We start from the raw sequence: 20,869 nt of genomic DNA on the forward strand, positions 1-20,869 counted from the left end.
CACACAAATGTATTTTATATATATCACATGAACATATTTTATATATCACATAAATACATAAATATATTTATAATGTGAATATTTTAACATATAAATTATATAGCTGTAATGGATATTAATAGATAAAAATCTATATATAATATATCCCACTATATGTTACATATACTATATCTATTATATACACAATATATATGTAAACACACTGTATATATAATACACTGTGTATATAAAAAACACTGTTATGCACTATATATATAAAACATACATGCTCTACACATACATATGAGACACACTCTCTATATACATGCTATATAACACAGACATGCACTATACATACATACATAACACACACACTACATATATATGTACAGGTACACGCACACGCTCCGGTACACGTGTGCACACCGGTACACGCGCACGCACCGGCCCGCAGCCCGTGTCCGCAGGTGGCAGCGGGCCCGGCCCGGGGCGGGGGTGGCCGTGCCGGGGGCCGCGGCGGGGCGGGGGCGGCCCCGGGAAGGGGCGGCCCCGGGAAGGGGCGGGCGCTCGCTCGGGGCTGGGGCTGCCCCGCAGCCGGCGCCGTGACGTGGGCCGGGCCCGCGGCGCCTGCTGGGAGTCGGGGCCATGGCGGGGCCGCGGGCGGCTGCGCTGCTGGCGCTGCCGGCGCTGCTGGCGCTGCCGGTCCCCGCTGCGGCGGGAGGCCCCGCAGCCGCCGCCTGCGATGTGCCCCCGGACGGCCGCTTCGACTGCGGCCCCGAGCGGCTGCTGGCGCGGGAGGGCTGCGAGGCGCGGGGCTGCTGCTATGCGCCCGCCGGCCCCGGCCCGCCCTGGTGCTTCTTCCCCCGCGGGTACCGCAGCTACCGGGCGGAGAACCTGACGGTGACGGCGGGCGGCTACACGGCCCGGCTCCGCCGCGTCGTCGCCAGCTTCCTGCCGGGGGACGTGGGCAGCCTGCGGCTGGACGTGGGGTTGGAGACCCCCACCCGTCTGCGCATCACGGTGCGCCCCGGACCTGGACCCCGGTCCCGGTCCCCCCAGACCCGGTCCCCGCGGTTCCCCAGCTCCCTGGCCCCAGACCCCCAGACCCGGTGCCCTGGTCTTTCAGACTGGGACCGTCAGCTCCCCAGAACTGGCCCCCCAGGCCCCTGGACCCCCGGCCCCGTTCCCCCAGCCCTGGTTCCCCTGCTCTCTCAGAGCGGGGCCGCCAGCCCCCCAGCCCTGGCCCCCCAGTCCTCCAGACCCCCAGCCCTGGTTCCCCCCACCCCATTCCCTCTGGACCTGGTACCCCCGGACCTGGGCCCCCAGCTCCCTGACCTGCCCACCCCCTCCCCCCCCACCAGCCTGCACCCAGCTGACCCCCCTCTCTGCCCCTGCAGCTGCGGGACCCGGCCAGGCCACGCTATGAGGTGCCCCTGGCCGCGCCGCGGGTGGGCGGCCGCGCTGCCACCACGCTCTACGGGGTGCAGGTCAACCAGGATCCCTTCGGCCTTGTCGTCTACCGGCAGCATGGCGGGCAGGTCCTGTGAGTGCCCATCCTGTCTTGAGCTGAGGGAAGGCTCCCCTTCCCTTCCCGAAGGGATTTGGTCTGGAAGCGGGACCTGGCACCAGCCCCAGCGGCGCCGGGGCTGGGAGCAGGGATGGCGCTGGGGATGCTGGTGACGGCAGCAGGTTGGCAGGCAGTGGCTGTGGGGGCTTTGCTTTGACCCCCTCTGCAGTTCAGTGGCTGAGAAGGGATGTGGGAATCCCAGCACTCGGCTGAAACTTGGTTTTGTTTCACATTTTGTTATCCATGTCCCTCCCCAGAGCTGGTGGTCCTCCAGCTTGGTGCCTCCCTCCTCCCCGGCTGCTGTTTGCCAGAGCCTCCCCTTCTCTCCATCAGGGTCAACACCACCGTCGCACCACTCTTCTTCGCAGACCAGTTTCTGCAGATCTCCACCTCCTTGCCCTCCCATTTCATTTCTGGGCTGGGGGAGCACCTGACGCCGCTGGTCCTTGACACGGCGTGGACCAGGGTCACCCTCTGGAATCGGGACATGGCGCCCACGGTAAGGAGCAGGGCTGAGGGAGAGGGAGATGGCTCATCTATGCTTGTGGGGGTGGCCCTGTGGCCTCTTAGATCTTGTCCGGGGCTGGGGAGGGGTGGCTGTGCCAGCTGAGTGCTGGGACCTGGCCTCAGCCCCAGGCAAACCTGTGGTCTATAGGTGACCTTCCCCAGGTCAGGCTTTGTACCCCCTGGGGCTCTGTGCTGCTTGGGAGCCGCTTGCCCCCGGGCAGTCCAGGGCTGTTGCTCAGGGCAGAGCTGTGTGGTGTGGGGGTGTTCGGGGCTGCGAGCCCTAGGTTTGCACCCCAAGCCGTGACGGTGCTCCTGGCTGGAGGCGGGGGGTGGGTGCTGCACTGGGTCTCTGGCAGAGTCTCGCTGGCACCATGTTGTGCTCTGCTGCAGGCCCAGGTCAACCTCTATGGCTCCCACCCTTTCTACCTGGGGATGGAGGACGGTGGTTTGGCCCACGGTGTCTTTCTGCTGAACAGCAATGCAATGGGTGAGTCCCACAAAGGTGCTGGGTGCAGGCTTGGCCCCCCTTCCCATCCTCAGCTTGTTCTTCCAGCGCTTTTGCTTCCCAGATGTGCTGCTGCAGCCCAGCCCGGCCCTGACCTGGCGCACGACAGGCGGGATCCTGGACTTCTATGTCTTCCTGGGCCCCGACCCCAAGAGCGTGGTGCGGCAGTACTTGGATGTTGTTGGTAGGGCTGAGGCACGGCTGCCCCCAGGATGGCTGTGCTGCCATGCTGCAAGTGGTGCAGCGAGGACGGTGTGGTGGGAGCGTGGCTGTGGGGGAGTGTGATGCTGGGCTGTCCTTGTGCCCCCCTGGCCAGCACCCACCCTCCTCCTTCCAGGGTTTCCCTTCATGCCCCCATATTGGGGCTTGGGCTTCCACCTCTGCCGCTGGGGCTACTCCTCCACCGACATCACCCGGCAGGTCGTGGACAACATGACGGCAGCCCGCTTTCCCCTGGTGGGTCTCGGCTGCTCCCTGGAGCCTCTGCCCAAAAGTGGTGATGGGGGGCGGATGGGGACCCCCCCTGGGGCGGGGGTCCTGCAGCAGGGTGCGGGGTCCCTGCTCCTCCCCAAGCACCGGTGCCACCACCCACAGGACGTGCAGTGGAATGACATGGATTACATGGATGCCAAGAGGGATTTCACCTTCAACAAGAAAAGCTTTAAGGACTACCCGGAGATGGTGCGGGACTTCCACCGTCGTGGGCTGAGGTACATCATGATCGTGGTGAGTGACACCCCTGGCGGTGCCGGGGCTCCCGCACAGGTGGGCTGGCACCAGGGTTTCTGGCTGCCCCCAAGGGGGGTGATGGAGCTTCCTCCGAGGAAGGCGGGGGAGGCCATTCCCTGCCCTCGCTGGTGAAGCCCCTGCTTTGTGTCCCACCAGGATCCTGGGATCAGCAGCTCGGGGCCTCCTGGCACCTACAAGCCCTACGACGAGGGACTGAAGCGAGGGGTGTTCATCCAAAATGCCACGGGGCAGCCCCTGATTGGGAAGGTGCATGTGGGGAGCAGCCCTGGTTCCCGTGGGAGGGGGCGTGAGCAGGGCTGTGGGAGCAGGACCCACAGACCTGGAGGGAAATGCTCAGGGCATGGCTGTGGTAGAAAGTGGGGTGACGTGTGGGGGCTGTGGGATACAGCAGGGCTTTGCCCATCACTGCCTCCCTCCCACAGGTCTGGCCGGGCCCGACGGCCTTCCCAGATTTTACCAACCCAGAGACTCACGAGTGGTGGCACGATATGGTGAAGGACTTCCACAACCAAGTGCCCTTCGATGGCATGTGGATTGTGAGTGGTCCTGGCGGAGCTGCCGGCTGCGGCTCCCCAGTTCCTGCCCTGCACCTCTACTGGGCCCGGGTGCAGCAGTGAGGGCGTCCCCTCCCCTCCCCTCCCCTCCCCTCCCCTTCCCTTCCCTCCCCAGGACATGAACGAGCCGTCAAACTTCGTGGAAGGCTCCCAGGATGGCTGCCCCAACAACAGCCTGGAGCAGCCACCCTACGTGCCAGGTACGGGGAGCGGGTACCAGCCCTGCCCAGGGGTGTGGGGAGCCCCAGGAGGAGCCCGGGGGATGCTCCGATCCCAGCCCAGCAGGCTCCAAGCTCTCCCCCACCACTGCCTCTCCCGTGCAGGCGTGTTCGGGGGACGCCTGCAAGCCGGCACCATCTGCGCATCCAGCCAGCAGTACCTGTCCTCCCACTACAACCTGCACAGCCTCTACGGGCTGACTGAGGCCATCGCCTCCCACGAGTAAGCCTGGGGCTCGTGCCGCAGCTCCTGCTGTTCCGGAGGAGTGCCAGAGCTGGGTGGCATGGGCACTTTGGGCATGGGGAAGGGCATTTGGTGGGTGGGCGAGGGTTTGGTTTGTAACACAGTGTGCTGCCTTGCTGCTGCCAGCCTGGTGCTGGAGCTGGTGCAGTGCGGCCGTGCTGGGTCCTGGGCGGGGGGCTCGTGTCCTGAGCACCCTCCCCATGTCACCTCCATGGGCAAGTTGGTGCGGGGCATCTCCCATGGCACGTGCCAGCTCCGCGCTGCTGCCAGGAGCTGCTGAGCTCCTTCCCCAGCCGAGTGGTGCTGAGCAGACCCCATCCTGCCCACAGTGCGCTGCTGAGGGTCAGGGGCAAGCGCCCCTTTGTCATCTCACGCTCGACATTTGCTGGGCATGGGCACTACGCAGGGCACTGGACAGGGGACGTCAGCAGCAACTGGGAGCAGCTCTACTACTCCATACCAGGTAGGCTGTGGGGCACTGGGGCTGGGTCTTGCCCACTTCCCCCAGGGCTCGGGGCTTCTCCGTGGGCTCCCCCTGCCCGGCATCCAGAGCCCCCATGCCCTCTGCACCGCCTTCACAGAGGTGCTGCTCTTCAACCTCTTTGGGGTGCCACTGGTGGGTGCTGACATCTGCGGCTTTGTGGGCAACACATCCGAGGAGCTGTGCGTGCGCTGGACCCAGCTGGGCGCCTTCTACCCCTTCATGAGGAATCACAATGACCATGGTACCCGGGTGAGCACCGGGAGCCCTCACGCTGCTGGGCAGGGGGCAGGGGGCGGCTGGGTGGACGGGGCAGGGGTGGGTGCTCTGAGGTCATGCGAGGGGCTGCCCTGCCTGCGTGGGAGGGTGGCTGGTGCAGCTGCAGGGCTGCGTGCCACCGGTGCTGGGCTCATGCTGGGGGGGAGTCCATCCCGCATCCCTGAGAGGTGCCCACCGTTCCTCCCTGCATGGTCTGAGCATCCCACTTCAGCCTCTCCCCTGCAGCCACAGGAGCCGTACACCTTCAGCCCGGCTGCCCAGGCTGCCATGAGGAACGCTCTCCGTCTCCGCTACTCCCTCCTGCCCTTCCTCTACACCCGCTTCCACCGGGCTCACTCTGCTGGGGAGACGGTGGCGCGGCCCCTCTTCCTCGAGTGAGTGCCAGCCCGGCCAGGGCCGATGGGTGCCGGTGCCTGCTGGGCGCAGCGGGAGGTGGACACAGGGTGTCCTGCCACTGCGCTGCCCTTCCCTTCCTTCCCCAGGTTCCCCAAGGACCCCAACACCTGGGCCGTGGACCGCCAGCTCATGTGGGGGGGGGGCCTGCTCATCACACCCGTGCTGGAGCCAGGAAAGACCAAAGTCAGCGGCTACTTCCCAGCGGGGACGTGGTACAGCCTCGCAGGGGTGTGTGCTCCCTGCTGCACCACGGGGTCTCAAGTGGCTGCACGAGGGCTTTGCTGCGGGGTCCCACATGTGTTCCCGTGCCCCCAGGGCTGTGTTCAGGGCTTGTGCCTCACCTGCCTTTGCTTGTGGCTGTTCGAAGGCCACAGCACTGGGCTGGCACCCCCTTGGGCATGCAGCACCCTGCACCTGTTCTTTCCTCTTTTTGATGTTATTTAGGACTCCACCATCCACAGCAAGGGGCAGTGGATCCTCCTGCCAGCTCCCCTGGACACCATTAATGTCCATGTCCGTGCAGGACACATCCTGCCCTTGCAGGTGAGTCCCCTCCGTGCTGCGGTGACACCACGGTGACCTGCCTGGTCAGCCCTTGCCAGCATGATGGCAGAGCATGGTCACGGGTGGACTGGGTGCTGCCAGACAAGGTGTGAGTGTCCAGCTGGGCTGGGGGAAAGCGGCTTTGGCAGTGCTCGGAGCTAAGCCTGATCCTGCACCCCAGGAACCTGCATTCAGCACCACTGAGTCCCGCAAGAAAGGGATGGCCTTGGTCGTGGCACTGACCCTGGATGGCTTTGCCAGGGGAGACCTGTTCTGGGACGATGGGGAGAGCTGGCAGACCTTTGAGAGGGGGGACTACACTGAGATCCTCTTCCTGGCCACACACGTGAGTGATGGGGGCTGGCGGGGGGCATCCAGGCATGGGTGCTTGCTGCCATGCACAGGTCCTGGTGCCCCTGGGGCATGTGCGGTCATGGGCAGCACCATGCCCTGCTGCAGCCAAGCTGTGTTGTGCCAGAAGTGCCTGACTGAATGGCTGAAGCACTGTGTGCTGGTGGGGTCCCCTGTGGACTGTAACCCCTGAGGAGCCCCCTTAGGAGCGGGAGAGGCTGTGCCAGGGACCTGGCTGCTCTCTTCGTGCACCCGCAGTGCAAGAAGTGTGCAGCAGTGGATGCTTTCCAGCCCCATCCCTCTGATAAATGGCTTTGCCACTCTCCAGTGATGGCAGAGCACCCATATCCCTGGCCTTGGTGCTCTGCAGACGGGCAGCGCATGTCAAGAAGCCCTGGGTGCATGTCGGGTGGTGGGGCCCCGGGAGCGCAGGGTGACGGTTCCGCTGTCACCGCAGGGCACTGTGCTCAGCCAGCTCCTGCAGGCGAGTGCCCACCTCGATGGGGTCCTGCTGGAGGCTGTGACCGTGCTGGGCGTCACCAGCCCTCCCCGGCAAGTCCTGGCCAATGGTGTCCTCGTGAGCGACTTCTCCTACCGCAGCGACACTCAGGTGAGTGCTTGTTCCCCCGTGGGAGGGGGTGGCGGCAGGGGGGACCTGCTGGCTGGTGGCTGGGAAGGGACCCATGGCTCAGCTGAGGGGTTGGCAGGGTGTGGCTCCAGTACCTGCTTTATAGACACCAAAGAGCATCCAGGGCTGCCCAGCATGGGCTGGGTCACAGCTTGGGGGCTGGGGCAGGATTAGGCCATGCAAGAGGGCAAGGATGGGGAGATGGAGGATGGGAAGGATGCGTGGTGATGGGGCTGGAGCTCTGTGAGGAGCAGTGACACAGCTCAGCTCCTGGGACTGTCTACCCTGGTCACCCTTCCCGGGGGGCTCTGCGGGACCAGGGCCATGCTGGGCTGTGGCTCTGCACTGCACTCCAGTGGGGCAGGACACCCCTCTCAGCTCTGACACCCCCTGGGCTCCATCCTGGCTTGGTTCTCGCTGTGCTGACCCTTCCTTCTCCCCTTCAGGTGCTGAAAGTGCCTGTGTCGCTGCCGATGTGGGAGCAGTTTGTGATCACTTGGTTCTGAGCTGATGCTGGACCTGTGCCACTCGGCGGGGAGAGGCAGTGCTGCTCCCTTTGGCGCTGGGGCCGAATCCATCCCGTCTTTCGCAAACCTGGAGCTGCTGCCGCTCTTCCCACGGGATGCGGCTCCTGGGCTGTGGCTTCCCTTCTGGCTAACGTGAGTTAGCTGGAGATGTGTGCACTGGACTCGCATCGAGGGGGCTTGCACAACTCCTGGGGACAGGGAAACCCTCGTCTTCTTCAGAACAGGGTAAAAAAGACCTCAGTGCCTTGTGAGACAGCAAACCTATTAACATGCTGGACTGGTAGCCTGTGGAGGGACCGCAGGGAGTCTCCTGGCTGTGCTTTTGGGGAGGGGGATCCATGCAGGGCGCAAGGGAGCAGCGCTGTGAATGAAGTTGCTGTTTGCTGGGAGCAGCCCTAGGCCATGTCCGTGCCCCTTTCTGCCACTGCCTGTCCTGAGAGTGCTGCTGAGCCCTGGCCTAGCCCTCTCCCCCCGGCTGGGACCACCCCCCCCCCCCCACCCCCACCCCGGCTCTATCCCTGCCTGAGGGCCTCCAGCGGGATCCTCTCAGGCTTCACCCCATTTCCCAGAGCGGTGAGGGACCCCCAGCTGTTCCCGCAGCTCTGGCCAGGTTGCAGAGCCCCTTGGCCCATCCATCCTGCTGGCTCCAAGCCTGGGGACTGCTGCCTGCCGGGGGCCCCAGCCCTGGCCCCCACCACATGTCTGTGGTTGAGCTGTGGCACCAGGAGCTGCAGCAGCACCGGGAGCTGGCAGGGATGTGCTCAGCCCCAGGTAAAAACAGACCTTTCCTCCTGAGGCTTTATTGAGGAGCAGCCTGGCCCTATGGCTCCTCTGGCCAAAAATAAAGGCATGAGGATCCCTGAGTGCTCCAGGGCCAAGCGGTGTTTGTGGTACAGAGAGCAGAGCCTCGGGGTGTCACCCAGGGATTTGGGACCAGCCCAGCCAGGATCTTGCCCCCACCCCCTCGTGCCCCAGGGCAGCGTGCAGCTGGCCCATGGCAGGGGGGCTACCGGGCAGAGGTGATGTTCACAGCTCGTTGTGCAGCGGCCGGCACTGGGGGCTCAGTTTCTTTTCCAGGACGGCATCGGGGGCGCACACCCAGGGGTCGCTTGTGTCCCACTGCCACTTCAAGAGCTGCGCACGAAGCAGCTGGAAGATGGCGGCATAGCGGGGGTCGGGGGCCAGGTTCTGGCTCTCGGAGGGGTCCTGGCTGCAGTCGAAGAGCTCCCAACGGTCTCTGTAGTAGTACTGGTGCAGGGTCTTGTTCCAGTGGGTTGGCTGCCCGGCCCTGCTGCGGTTGAGCAGGTCTTGGAAGGTGGGCGAGACGTAGAAGTCCTGATCGATGGGAAAGGGCATCTTGTAGTTGAGGTTGTGAATGAGGTGGAACTGTTGGTGCTGGATGGCTCGCATGGGGTAGTACATGGTCACCTCGTGGTGGCTCTGGCTGCTGAAGGTGGTGGCCCAGGGCTGCTCCGACTCCAGCGCTGGCAGCAGAGACTTTCCAGTAAGCTGCACCCGCTTCGTGCCAAAGATGCTGTAAGAAGGGTAGGGGATGGAGAACCAGTCCAGAATGGTTGGCGTCAGATCTGGAGGGGAGGAGAAGGATGAGATGAAGGGCTGGGGCCCATGGGAGGGAGCTCAACCCTGGAGAGGGGCAGAAAGGTCTCTGGGGTCTGCTGCCACATGGGCTGCGGGTGGTCCTGGGACAAGCTGCAGAGCTGAGCCCTGGGATGACATTGCTGCAGGGGACCCTACTGTTCTGTCGTCCCTCCTCTCCTTTCCCAGGCTGGCCGTGCCAGTGCCGAGGGCTGCAGGCTGTCCCCTGGGACAGGACCCTGCGTTTCGGTGTGGGGAGGGTGGGTGCCAGCTCACACCCCCCGGTACAGCTCTGCATGTCTCTGTTCCCTGCCGGGGCCACAGGCTCTTACCCAGGAGGGTGGCAAAGGCCTGGCTGACCTGCCCCCAGCGCTTGGTGTGCTCAGGGGAGGAGATCAGCAGGGGCTCGGCGGTGCCCGACCGGTAGAGGTTGGTCCTGCCGCTGGGGAAGGGGATGCCATTGTCGGAGGTGTAGATCACCAGTGTGCTGTTGTGGAAGCCAGCACGGCGCAGCTCCTCCAGGACCAACCCGATCCCTGTGGATGGAGGGGCAGAGCTGAGGCGCGGGACATGAGGGACCGCAGCGCTCACCAGCACAAGCCTGGTCCCCGCAGGTCCTACCTTGGTCCATGCGCCCGATGGTTGTGTACTGGGCTGCCAGGTCCGCCCGGGCCGCCGGCGTGTCTGGAACAAAGTGAGGGACCTGAACGGAGAAAGGAAAAGTGGCATGTGGCTGCCACGGGGAAGGAGGTCATGGGTACACCGTGGTGGCCTTCGCCAGCTCTTGCTCACAGTGCTGATGGCAGTGACCAAGGCGGGGGCCAGCCCGCAGCTGCCCTGGCTCCGTCGGAGGCTGCTGTCACATGCAGCCCCCATATGGCCCTGCGCAGCCCCATATAGTCCCATATAGCCCCGTGTGGCCCCACAGGCTCCCACCTGCACTTGCTCTGGGCGGTAAAGCTGTGGCTTCCAGTCGGGGATCCAGCCCATGCCAGTCTCTCCATTGCCGAATTTCTCACAGAAGGCTCCGTATTGGGGCTGGGAGTGCCCACAGCGATGGGGGTCATGGAAGGCAACGTAGAGGAAGAAGGGCCTAGAGATGGAAGGGTGGAGGTGGTGTAGCAAAGGGCTGCCCACACTCCCCCAGACCTTTCCTGGGCTGGGCCGGGGTGAGTTGGGGTGGGCAGGAGGACTCCCACCTAATCTGGGCTTCTGGATATGGGGTGACCCAGACACAAGGTGTCCCTTCCTACTTGTGACTCACTGGGACATGGAAACACATCTTCAGTGAAGCCCATTTCCATCTCCTCTCCTGTGCCCCCTCACAGCCTTCCCCAGGGATGTAGGGTCCATCTCACCTCCCATCCTGGCTCTGCAGGAACTGCCGGACGAGCGCTTTGATTCGAGTGATGTTTCTCCCAACCTGCAAGACTGAACTGTTCTCCTCTGTGTAGGCGAAGTCAAAGGGGTAGACAGTCTCGGGCCCAACGTGCTTCTTCCCAATTATCCCTGCAAGAATGCAGACACGCGGTGTGCCGCGAGCAGTGGGGCGCAGGGGCAGGACACTGGCTGCTGCTCTCCACCCTGGGAGCTGATGCAGCTCATCTGCTCCAGCACGGGCTGCGCTCAGCAAACACTGGTGAGAGTGGAAGATGCTGCTGGCCTCTCCAGTCATTTCTGCTGGTTGCAGAGGCACTTCCACATCTGGCCAGAAGATGGGACCCACCCGGGGACCACGCTGCCTCAGGTTGTGGGTAAGCGCTAGAGCAGCTGAGCGGCCTGGGTGGAAGTCTGGGTCAGGCATGAGCCTTGTGTGGACCTGGGAACCAGGAAGGGGCAGGATGAGGAACAGAAGTGAAAGTGAGGTGTAAGGAGGAAGGCAGAGGTGCAGCGGTGGGAGGAAGCAAAGTGAAACCCAGGTGTCAGCACAGAGCACGAGTGCAGTTGCTGCTCTCCAGCTCACAGGCACGTTGGCCGAAAAGCTCTCTCACCTGATGGGGTTCGGTGCACAGAGGGGGGGTTCCCTGCCCGTGTCACCCGCCCTGGGCTCCCTACCTGTCCGGACACGTGCTTGGCTGAGCAGCTGGGGCAGGCTCCGCACGCTGTTGAAGGAGTTGAAGTGGTGCATGTCCTGGTGCAGCCCGTACATCCCGTTCTGGTGCTGCAGGTGGAGGGAGACATCCCAGCTGGACACTGCCTGCCAGCCTGGCCCCAAAACAAGTCCAGCCACGCAGGTGCGTGCATGGGAAGGGGGTCCCAGGGGGCTGGGAAGAGGGTGGGTGAGGGGCATGGGAGGATAGCCAAGTCCTGTGACTGTGCCGTAAGAATGGTCGTCCCCAGTCACCCCCGTGGACTGGCAGCCCCCACCCCGATGCATGGGGGTGCCCCTACCTGGGGTAGGCCGGTCAGGATGCTGGCGCGGCTGGGCGAGCAGCTGCTGACGGAAGTGAAGGCGTTCTGGAAGACCACGCTGCGTCGGGCCAGTGCGTCCAGGTTGGGTGTCCGGATGGCCGAATTGTTGTAGGCACCGCTCTCAAAGCCACCGTCATCTGCTGCAGCGGGGCGGGGGGATGCAGGGTGAGCCCTCGGCCTCACCCTCGGGGTGTCCCTAACCATGCCAGGGCGCAAAGCTCTGGGGACGCCAGTGACACGGGGCGCATGCCTGGGCTGAGGGCAGGTGCTGCAGTGACCGTCCCAGCAGAAGGGATGCACTGGGACCGCCGGGGCCGCCCCCGGGCCGCCCCGAGCCCCGGGCAGGGTCCCGAGTCCCCGGGGGTCTCCACCGGGCCGGCGGCCGCACTCACCCAAGAAAAGCAGCACGTTGCGGGCCGGGGCCGGGGCCCCGCCGATCCGGAGCGCGGCCACCAGCAGCGCCAGCGCCCAGGGCCGCATGGCACCGGCAGGGCACCGGCAGCGGCGGCGTTGGCTCCGGCCGGGCGGCGGCGGGACTCGGCGGCTCCGCCTCTGCCCCGGTCACGTGAGGCGGCCCCGGCGGCTCAGATCCGGCCCGGGCGGAGCCACCGGCCCCGCGGCTGGGAACGGGCTGGCCGCGGTGCTTCCCGGCCCCGCACCCGCTTCTCCGCGGCCCCCGGGCCCCCTCCGCCCCCGGGAGCTCCGCGCACCGTCGGGGAGCGCGGGTGCCGCGGCCCCGGCCATGCCGGTGCCCGGTGGCGGGCAGCGCGGGGGGAGCCGTCGGTGGCCGGGGGTGCGGGCGTGGCTGCCGGTGCTGCGCTGGCTGCCGCGCTATTCCCCGGCCTGGCTGCAGCTCGACGCGATGGCCGGCCTGAGCGTCGGGCTCGCCGCCGTGCCGCAGGCGCTGGCCTACGCCGAGGTGGCCGGGCTGCCTCCGCAGGTGGGTGGCAGCGCCCCGCGGCCGTGGGGGCCCGGGGACATGCCTGCCGGCGGGGGGGGCGGCCGTCGGCCGCGGGCTGGTGCTGTGCGGTCGCCCTTTTCCTGGGGTGGGAAGCCAGAGACGCCGTGTGTTCGCCAGGGGCTGGCTGCGGGCTCTGGAGGGACCCGAGGGCGTCTGGCAGCTCCCGGCACCGAGCCTTGTGCTCCTTTTGTCCCCGTGCAGTACGGCCTCTATTCTTCCTTCATGGGCTGCTTTGTCTACTGCTTCCTGGGCACCGCCAAGGACGTGACGCTGGGTCCCACTGCCATCATGTCGCTGCTTGTCTCCTCATACGCGTTCCACGAGCCTGCCTATGCCATCCTGCTCGCCTTCCTCTCCGGCTGCATCCAGCTAGCCATGGGGTTCCTGCGCCTTGGTGAGATGCTCTTGCTGTGCAGGGTGATATTTTTAGAATATTGCTGTTCATCCTGGTGTTGTTCGCCCCCTCCCCTGTCGAGACACTGGGGTTGCCCAGCTAGCGCTTGTGACAGCTCTGTGTGTGTGCAAACACCCTGTGCTCCCCGTTGGGGCCAGCAGCATGCTTACTGCCACCTGTCCCGTGCAGGTTTCCTTCTGGACTTCGTCTCCTGCCCGGTCATTAAAGGGTTTACGTCAGCTGCTTCTGTCACCATTAGTTTCAACCAGATCAAGGTAGGATCTGCTGGTCTCCTCTGGCTGCCTCCCCTGCTCTCTCCTGGAGCCGGCCGTGCTGCAGAGCTGGGATGTTTAGAACAGGGCTGGGCGACACGATCGGTGCAAGAGGAAGGAGCCCTAAAGGGGCCATGAGTCCCCCCTGCCAGTGGTTCTGGTGGGTCCCTGAGTCCTCTGCTCTGAGCAGACCAAGCCGAACACACCCTCAGCCTGTGACCAACTGGTGGCACTCAGGACACCAGTAAAACCAGGGCATTTGATTTGGTCACTTGCAGGAGGTGCTGGGTGATTCTGTGGGCAGGGCACAGCGGGTTTGTGGCGATGGAAGGTCTGGTAGGTTTGCAGCTCTGCCAGTCCATCGCTGGCCTCTCGGAAGGCCCTCTGGCTCCTCTGGAGCTGCAGCAGTTCCTTTGTGGTTAACCAAAATCAGACACTCGCGAGATGGTGTCAGCTCTGTGAGGAACCAGTGGGCCAGTGTTGGGTAATGGCTGTGGTTACAGCAGGGGCCACTGCGAAGGTGCTGGGCGCTCACTGCTGCACCCAGAACAGTGCAGGGGGACGGCGAGGGGCTGCATGGGCTGGGGTGAGGGTCCCACGCTGAGCCCTCTCTCCAGAGCTATGCTGTCATGTGTGCGAGATGGGGTGCGGGCACCTCAGGGCCTGGGAATGGAAAAAAGAAATCAGAGCATCTCTGAGCCCTGCCTGCACGGAGATGTGCAGGGAAAGGGCTGTCCTGGAGCACGTGCAGGAGCACGGGGTGGTTGCTGAGGAGCATTCCCACCAGCAGCGCTGGCACCATGCATGTGCCAGGGCCCTGAGCAGGGCTGAGCTCCGGTGCTCCTGGCAGCCCCTCCATGGCACCTGGCAGCTGAGGTCGTGCTGGGCTTTCACCAGTCTTTGTCTTCCTGCACAGAACATCCTGGGGCTGCAGGGGATCCCTCGGCAGTTTTTCCTGCAGGTGTATGAGATACTGCGGAGGATCGGGGAGACCAGGTCAGCACCATCCCTGCGCCTGCCCTGCTCCCTACCCCTGCAGCTGCGGGGTTTCAGGCTCTGCTGCTTTGCTCCCCATCTCCTTGGTTGCACCTTGGACCGATTTCTTGTCTCTACCCAGCACTGTGACACAAGTGCTTGTTCTCAAGTCATTTCCTTTTGAGCGGGAAATTTGAAGATGCGGGAGCACGTGGGCTCCCAAGCTGCTAAAGGGGAAGGACGGGGCACGCTTGTCCTGTTTTCTGCTTCCATTTAGATACCTGAGGATTTTGCCAGCCCAAAGGCACATCCTTGGGACTGTCCATGTTGAAGTCCTCCTTATGTTTTTGACAGTCCAAGAGGGAGCTTGGGCGTCCCCGTGCTATCTGCCCTCTCCCATTAGCTGCACCCGTGGCTTGGGGTCTATGCTGCAGCCTGGGTTTCGCACACAGCACAGTGACACACAGTGTCAGCTTCATCACAGCTGACAGAAGATGTCCCTGCCTAGCTGTGAGTGGCAGCAGTAGGAGGAGGAGGAGGCAGATTGTGCCACACAGATCCTGCCTGTTGCAGGGGTCCTTCTTCCCTGTTTATGAAGAGCCCACAAACCCATTAGTGTTGTACCGCTGACTGGGGGACACCCCCTCCTCCTTCTGCTGACCCCCCAGGGAGGTGATGCTTTTTGCTGGTGGTACACAGAGGTGCCAGCAGCATCCCTGCGAGCTATGCGCCTCTCTGCAAAGCCACAGCACATGCCCAGGCACATGCTTTTGCTCCCGCAGAGCTCTGGGTTAGTTCTCCCTGTGCTCTGCAGCATGTCTGGGTTGGCATTGATGGGCCTGTTGCAGGGCTGGGGACGCTGTCCTGGGGCTGGCCTGCCTGGCTGCACTGGCAGGGCTCCAGGTGATGAAGAGCCACCTGCCCCGAGTTGCCCATGTGGAGCCGCTGGCTGCCAGGGTTAGCTACCTGATCGTCTGGACCTCCACCACGGGTGCGTTGGCAGTCCCCTGCCCTCTCTCCTCCTGCAGCCGTCCTTCCTGAGCTCTCCTCTCTTCAGGGCAGGGAAGAGTCAGCCTGAAACTGGTAAAGCCCAGGTCGGCAGGAGCTGAGACCTGGAGGTGGATCGGGGAGGACAGAGTCCTAGGGATGGTCCTGCTGCTGTGCATGTCCTTTCCCAAGGCTTAGCTCAGCAGCCTGGGTACCTACCTCCTGCTGTCCCTGCTGCTGCCCTGGGCTCCAGGCAGGTTTTCACAGTTGCTGTTTCCACTGCAGCACGCAATGCCCTTGTAGTCCTGTTTGCTGGCCTGGTTGCTTACTCCTTCCAGATGATGGGCTTCCAGCCACTCACGCTCACCAGCAGCATCCCCCAGGGCCTCCCTGCCTTCCGGCTGCCACCCTTCTCCGTGGCTGCACCCAATGGCACTGTCCCCTTCTGGAGCATGGTGGAGGTGGGTGCAGGCTGGCTGGCAGAGGCTGCGCTCCCTGCGGGCTGCTGTCTCCCTACCCCTGCGTTTTCCAGCTCCCCACGCAGCAGGAGGGGGCTTTGCTGCAGGGTGACCCTCGTTCCTCGGTGGCAGCGCTGACTGTGTCCTTCCCTCCCAGGACATGGGGGTCGGGCTGGCTGTGGTCCCGCTCATGGGCCTGCTGGAGACTGTTGCGATTGCCAAGGCTTTTGGTACGGCTGTGCCAGGCTCCCGCGAGGGGTCTCTGCAGGGTGTTTGAGGTGCTGGGAAGGGTGCTGTTCCCACAGGGGCAGCAGGAAGGACTGGGTGCTGTGCCAAGCCCAGTTCATAGCATGGGCTGGCAGGAGGGGTCCTGCAGTGTGCTGCTGACCCCCTCCCCTGGCCAGGCAGCTTCCCCATGCATGACTGGGGAGTGGGCTTGGGGGTGCCTTTGTTGTGCACAGCCACAGGAGCTGAGCATTGTCTCGGGGTGTTCCTGCACCTGGGGGGTGCTGGGATGGGGCCCACAGCTGTCCCAGGCACTGCTCCATGCACGTGGCGGGTTGTGCCTATGGGAAGCTCGGGGTGATGCCACCCATCTCCTTTCAGCCTCGCAGAACGGTTACAGGATTGACCCCAACCAGGAGCTGCTGGCTATGGGTAAGAGGCTGCTCGGAGCAGGAGGGCAGGGCGTGAGGATGCGACCCAAGAGCTGCCATGTGTCCCACAGCTCCTGAGCTACCAGAGATCCCCATCTTAGCAGTCCTACCTCTATCTGAAATTTTATCTTTCTTGTCTTGCATGCTGCCCCTACCCTGAGCCTTTCTCACAGCTTAGCAATTTCCAGAGCAGCCTGCACCCAGTTCACCGGGCTGAATGGGCTCTGATCTGTCCCTGGGTACCAGTTCGGGGATGGAGGAGGTGATGACAGGGGCACAGACCTCATGGCTCTGGGCAGTGCCTGCCATAGCTGCTGCATCCGCAGCCCCTCTCCTTCCCCACTGCAGGCTTCGCCAACGTCCTGGGCTCCTTCGTCTCAGCGTATCCCATCACGGGCAGCTTTGGCCGGTGGGTAGCAGGAGGGGGAGCAGGGCCTGCAGGATGCTCACTGAGGCTGTGTGCTGAGGGGCCTGTGTGAGATCTTGGGTGGAAGGCTGTGTGGACGCCGGTGGGTCCCTGAGCTCGTGTCCTGGTCTGTAGCTGCCCACCTTGGCTGCCAGGCTATGCATGTGTCCCGCAGCAACCTTCCCTCCCATCTCATGTGTTCTGTGGTCCTGCTGCAGGCTGGGAACTGGAGGCTTGCATGTATTTCTCCCCAGTGGGGTTCGACAGAGTGGGTAGTTTTCCTGGGTGGGGTCTCTGGGCAGCAGGTGGGGGCAGCTGCTGGTCCCGGCCAGCCCCAGCACAGCCTGGGACAGCATGTTGCTTTGCATTTCAGGACAGCGGTGAACGCGCAATCGGGTGTCTGCACCCCTGCAGGAGGGCTCATCACAGGTAGAGTCCCCGACCCTGCCATGGGCTGCTCTGCAGGACCCCATGCCACCCCGGGCACCCTGGGCGTTGGGAGCCCCGTGGCTCAGGTGCTCGCTGTCTTCTGCAGGTGCCCTGGTCCTGCTCTCGCTGGCGTACCTCACCTCGCTCTTCTACTACATCCCCAAAGCAGCGCTGGCTGCCGTCATCATCTCGGCTGTGGTCCCCATGTTTGATGCTGGGATCTTCAGGACGCTATGGCGGGTTAAGAGTGAGGGCTCGAGCAGGGGGCTGTTGATCCCCCGGTGCAGCCTCTGCCTGCAGAGCAGGCGCTGTCCTGGAGGGTCCTGTGGCCCAAGAACAAGGCACAGCTGAGCCTGGGTTGTCTCTCTTGCAGGGCTGGACCTCGTGCCCCTCTGCGTGACGTTCCTGCTCTGCTTCTGGGAGGTCCAGTACGGCATTGTGGCTGGGGTGTTGGTCTCAGGGGTTCTCCTGCTTTACTCCATTGCCAGGCCCCCAGTAAAGGTGGGCTTCACACCTTCCCTTGGGTGCAGCAGGGCCAGCTGGGCTCACCAAGGGAACAGGGAGCTGGGAGAGGGCTCCCTGAGGGGCAGCAGGGTGTTGGGGTACAGAATGCTTCTGTCCTGCTCCTGCCCTCTTCCTTGTCCCCAGCCCACTGTTGGTGCAGCCCCGGGACCCCTTTCAAAGAGTACAAGGAAAGGGGCATTGCAGGAGCTGGGAGCAGGAGAGGGAGGCGTTGCTGTCCCTGTTCCTGTAGATGCTGGGGTGTGCAGGAGCAGGGGTTCCCTGAGGCATGGGAGGTCGTGTGTGTCCCCCTCCAGCCAGGAGGATGGTGCTTTGCTTTGTCACATGGGTGGTTGTCCCCACCTGGGGAAGGTCACAGCCCTGAGCTCCCCGTGACCTGTCCCTCTGCACCCGGATCTCACGCAGGTGTCGAAGGGGGATGTGCTCCTCGTGCAGCCAGGGAGCAGCCTGCACTTCCCAGCCATGGAGTGCCTCAGGGATGCTGTGTGCAGCCATGCTCTGGCAGGTACGGCGCTCCCTGGCCCGCCAGCTTGTCCTGGGGACCTGGCTGTAACCCAGTGCCCACGTGGATCGCTTCTGGCAGGGGTGGCAGGCACTGTCCAGCCCTGCAGGCTGCGGGTGCAAGCAGCGACAGCACAGCTTCCCTGTGTTGGGGACCAGCCCCTGGCTGCTGCTGCTCTCCCGAGGCTGTCTCACCCCTTCCAGCCATGGCTCTGGCTCTAAGGGCTGTGTCCCCTGGGCTGGTCATTTCTGGACTTGCCAGGGGCGTGATTGTATGCTCTTCTTCCAGCAGCATCTCTACCACGCTCTGTCATCCTGGACTGTTGCCATGTCAGCAGCATCGATTACACCGTGGTGGTGGGGCTGGCAGAGCTGCTGCAGGAGCTGCGCAAGCATGGCCTCTCGCTGGCCTTCTGCAGCCTGCAGGTACGTGGGATGCAGCCTTGGCTGGCCCCATGCTGGGTCCTGCCGCTTCTCCCCACACCCAGAGTCAGCCCCACTCCCCAGGGCAGGGTCTGTGCTGATGGGCTCAGCCCAGCTGCCTTCCCACCTGCCGTGAGGATGCTGCTGCCTCTCTTCTTGGAGCAGCGTCATCACCTCAAGTGCCTTCATCTCAAAGAGGTGGAGGCTGCCGCGTCTGAGCCCAGCTGCGGAATGTGGGGCGGTGGGGAAGGACTGCATCCTCTGCCCTGGGCTGGCTGGCTGGTCACAGCCCTGGAGAGGTGGGAAGCAGCCAGCAGCAGGCTCCCCCAGCCCGGGTTTCTCTGCCCTCAGGACCCTGTTCTCCAAGTCCTGCTGTCTGCAGACTTAGAAGGATTCCAGCATTTCCTCAGCCGGGAGGAGGCAGGTGAGGCTCTGGGTGCTCTCCTTGGGCTGGGGTCCCCTAGGCTGCTGCTGAGCGGGGCTCTGGAAGACAAACCTGGGAAATCTGACCTTTGTCAAGCCCCAGAGCTGTAGTGTGGGGGGCTACAGGGGCCTGGCTCCTGGGATGGTGAGCAGGAGCTCCTCCTGAGAACAGGGTCACCCTGGCCTTGGGGATTCATGGTGAGCTGTTGTGGTTTAACCTGGCAGGCAGCTGAACACCCCACAGCCGTTTGCTCACTCCCCCCCCAGTGGGATAGGGGAGAGAATCAGAAAAAAGGTAAAACTCATGGGTTGAGATAAAGGCAGTTTAATAGGACAGGAAAGGAAAGGAAAATTATAATAATGATAAAAGAATATACAAAACAAGTGGTGCACAATGCAACTGCTCACCACCCACTGACCGGTGCCCAGCCAGTCCCCAAGCAGCAGGCCACCACCCCCGGCCACCCTCCCTTGCTTTTTTGTTCAGCGTGACATCATACGGTAGGGAAATATCCCTTTGGCCACTTTGGGTCAGCTGTCCTGGCTGTGTCCCCTCCCAGCTTCTTGTGCCCCCCAGCCTCCTCGCTGGCAGGGCAGCGTGAGAAGCTGAAAAGTCCTTGACTTGTCATAAACAGCAACAACTAGAACATCAGTGTGTTATCAACATTATTCTCATCTTAAATCCAAAACACAGCACTGTACCAGCTACTGGGAAGAAAAATAACTATCCCAGCCAAAACCAGGACATGGGCCTTGGCTTAACTCTCTGTCCTGTTTCTCTCCCTTCCTGGCTCAGAGAGATGCAGAGGAGCGGAGCCGGGGGATGGCGGGGCAGCCCCCTACACCAGCACCAGCGAGAGCTCATTGCTGCCCACGGGGCTCATCCAGTGAGTCAAGGAACCCCCTGGAACCTCCTCAGGGACACTGTTGCCTTGCCATCTCCTTGCTACTGATTGTGCCAGGGCTGTACATCCTGTGTCACACAGAGCAGCAGCTGTGACATCCAACCTGCATCCTCCACTGGAGCTGCCTGCACCTGCCCTGCCTCCTGGCAGCTGGGTGGGATGCCTGTCGGGGGACTGTCCCCATGTCACATGCAGGGGAGGGCAGAGCAGCACCAGTGCAACCCCACACAGGCTGCATGGGCGGCATGAGGAGAGGGAGTGCTGCTGGAGACACTGGGACCAGGGGTCCGGCTGGTCCCTCACCAGCTCCTCAGCCCCGCCAGAGCTCTGGCTCCTTGCTGGTTCTCTAGACCAAAGACAGGTGGAAGGGATTAGTGGGGCAAAGCCATTCCCCATCATGGTCACTGGGAAAAAGCCATCCCTCCTGCAGGCTTTCCCCATCCTCAAAACTGCTGTCTTTTAAAAATCAGCTATTTTAATTCTGAGACTTTCCTTATTCTGCTTATTCTGCATACCGAACTGTGATGCAGAGCGTACTCTTGTCAAAGCAAGTTTTTGTATGCTGGCGCTGCCCTCCAAGCCCATGGGCATGCTGCAGCTCTCGGCCTCGGGGTACTGGGTTGTGAAAGACATCAGTGGTTTTATTGATCCTCGTGGTTTGTGGGGTGTTCTGCCAGACACTCATTGGGTGGGGCTGGGGTCTCCTCCTGGGGGTGCAGCCCCTTGCCTACTCCTTGCCAGGTACCCCAGGGGACAGGCACCGTGACACCAGCTTGTGCCCGCCTTGCTGTGACATGGGTGCAAAAGGCAGCGCTGGCAGGCAGCGGGGCTGGGAGGGGCAGGTGGTGGGAGAAAGCATCTTTCCTGAATTGGCTGACACCCCGTTGGGGAGGGTATAATAAGGCAGTAATTGGAAATGAATCAGTGTGATCTCTGCCTTCCTTGAGGGAAAGCTTTTTCGTTTTGTGTGGGAAGGAAAAATTAAACTCCTAATTTCTGGGCTCTGCTGAGCAAACCAAG

The 20,869-nt window shown here is 63.1% G+C and overlaps 3 protein-coding genes across 7 annotated transcripts; 2 read left to right on the plus strand and 1 right to left on the minus strand.

Moving 5' to 3' along the window:
• Positions 1-623: 623 nt before the first annotated feature.
• On the plus strand, positions 624-7,830 carry GAA (glucosidase alpha, acid). 2 transcript variants are annotated; one of them, XM_037403632.1, is made up of 19 exons: positions 624-999; positions 1,377-1,522; positions 1,880-2,045; positions 2,444-2,540; positions 2,623-2,742; positions 2,896-3,014; positions 3,153-3,284; positions 3,444-3,554; positions 3,731-3,844; positions 3,978-4,062; positions 4,186-4,303; positions 4,654-4,787; positions 4,906-5,057; positions 5,310-5,458; positions 5,567-5,708; positions 5,925-6,023; positions 6,205-6,369; positions 6,832-6,984; positions 7,449-7,830. In XM_037403632.1, exons 1-19 carry the CDS (start codon positions 625-627, stop codon positions 7,506-7,508), a joined length of 2,637 nt encoding a protein of 878 aa, XP_037259529.1. In that variant the 5' UTR covers position 624; the 3' UTR covers positions 7,509-7,830. The 2 variants fall into 2 exon arrangements, with proteins under 2 accessions (XP_037259529.1, XP_037259538.1); XM_037403641.1 differs by lacking the exons at positions 5,310-5,458; positions 5,567-5,708.
• A 483-nt stretch (positions 7,831-8,313) lies between these two features.
• SGSH (N-sulfoglucosamine sulfohydrolase) lies at positions 8,314-12,075 on the minus strand. 2 transcript variants are annotated; one of them, XM_037403685.1, is made up of 8 exons: positions 11,930-12,075; positions 11,517-11,677; positions 11,181-11,286; positions 10,484-10,634; positions 10,062-10,218; positions 9,747-9,828; positions 9,458-9,661; positions 8,314-9,115 (listed from the first exon to the last, which is right to left on the minus strand). In XM_037403685.1, exons 1-8 carry the CDS (start codon positions 12,015-12,017, stop codon positions 8,556-8,558), a joined length of 1,509 nt encoding a protein of 502 aa, XP_037259582.1. In that variant the 5' UTR covers positions 12,018-12,075; the 3' UTR covers positions 8,314-8,555. The 2 variants fall into 2 exon arrangements, with proteins under 2 accessions (XP_037259582.1, XP_037259590.1); XM_037403693.1 differs by having other exon boundaries at positions 8,843-9,063.
• Positions 12,076-12,172: 97 nt separating this feature from the next.
• On the plus strand, positions 12,173-20,497 carry SLC26A11 (solute carrier family 26 member 11). 3 transcript variants are annotated; one of them, XM_037403655.1, is made up of 16 exons: positions 12,173-12,477; positions 12,700-12,892; positions 13,082-13,167; positions 14,081-14,160; positions 14,988-15,130; positions 15,412-15,587; positions 15,742-15,814; positions 16,191-16,241; positions 16,589-16,649; positions 17,020-17,075; positions 17,182-17,322; positions 17,449-17,576; positions 18,003-18,102; positions 18,388-18,524; positions 18,873-18,945; positions 19,741-20,497. In XM_037403655.1, the coding sequence occupies exons 1-16, from the start codon at positions 12,280-12,282 to the stop codon at positions 19,833-19,835; spliced, it is 1,791 nt and encodes a 596-aa protein (XP_037259552.1). In that variant the 5' UTR covers positions 12,173-12,279; the 3' UTR covers positions 19,836-20,497. The 3 variants fall into 3 exon arrangements, with proteins under 3 accessions (XP_037259552.1, XP_037259572.1, XP_037259561.1); XM_037403664.1 differs by having other exon boundaries at positions 12,174-12,477; positions 18,391-18,524; XM_037403675.1 differs by lacking the exons at positions 15,412-15,587; positions 15,742-15,814; positions 16,191-16,241.
• Positions 20,498-20,869: the final 372 nt, after the last annotated feature.

Source organism: Falco rusticolus, chromosome 1 (assembly GCF_015220075.1).
Source record: "Falco rusticolus isolate bFalRus1 chromosome 1, bFalRus1.pri, whole genome shotgun sequence".
NCBI lineage: Eukaryota > Metazoa > Chordata > Aves > Falconiformes > Falconidae > Falco > Falco rusticolus.

Coding starts and splice junctions, on each gene's coding strand:
- SLC26A11 (XM_037403655.1), top strand. CDS start 12,280: ATGCCGGTGCCCGGTGGCGGGCAGCGCGGGGGGAGCCGTCGGTGGCCG. Junction 16,650..17,019: donor ATCACGGGCAGCTTTGGCCG/GTGGGTAGCAGG, acceptor TTTGCATTTCAG/GACAGCGGTGAACGCGCAAT. Junction 17,076..17,181: donor TGCAGGAGGGCTCATCACAG/GTAGAGTCCCCG, acceptor TGTCTTCTGCAG/GTGCCCTGGTCCTGCTCTCG.
- GAA (XM_037403632.1), top strand. CDS start 625: ATGGCGGGGCCGCGGGCGGCTGCGCTGCTGGCGCTGCCGGCGCTGCTG. Junction 6,024..6,204: donor GACACATCCTGCCCTTGCAG/GTGAGTCCCCTC, acceptor CCTGCACCCCAG/GAACCTGCATTCAGCACCAC. Junction 6,370..6,831: donor TCCTCTTCCTGGCCACACAC/GTGAGTGATGGG, acceptor CTGTCACCGCAG/GGCACTGTGCTCAGCCAGCT.
- SGSH (XM_037403685.1), bottom strand. CDS start 12,017: ATGCGGCCCTGGGCGCTGGCGCTGCTGGTGGCCGCGCTCCGGATCGGC. Junction 11,287..11,516: donor TCCTGACCGGCCTACCCCAG/GTAGGGGCACCC, acceptor CTCCACCTGCAG/CACCAGAACGGGATGTACGG. Junction 10,635..11,180: donor CCAAGCACGTGTCCGGACAG/GTAGGGAGCCCA, acceptor GCATTCTTGCAG/GGATAATTGGGAAGAAGCAC.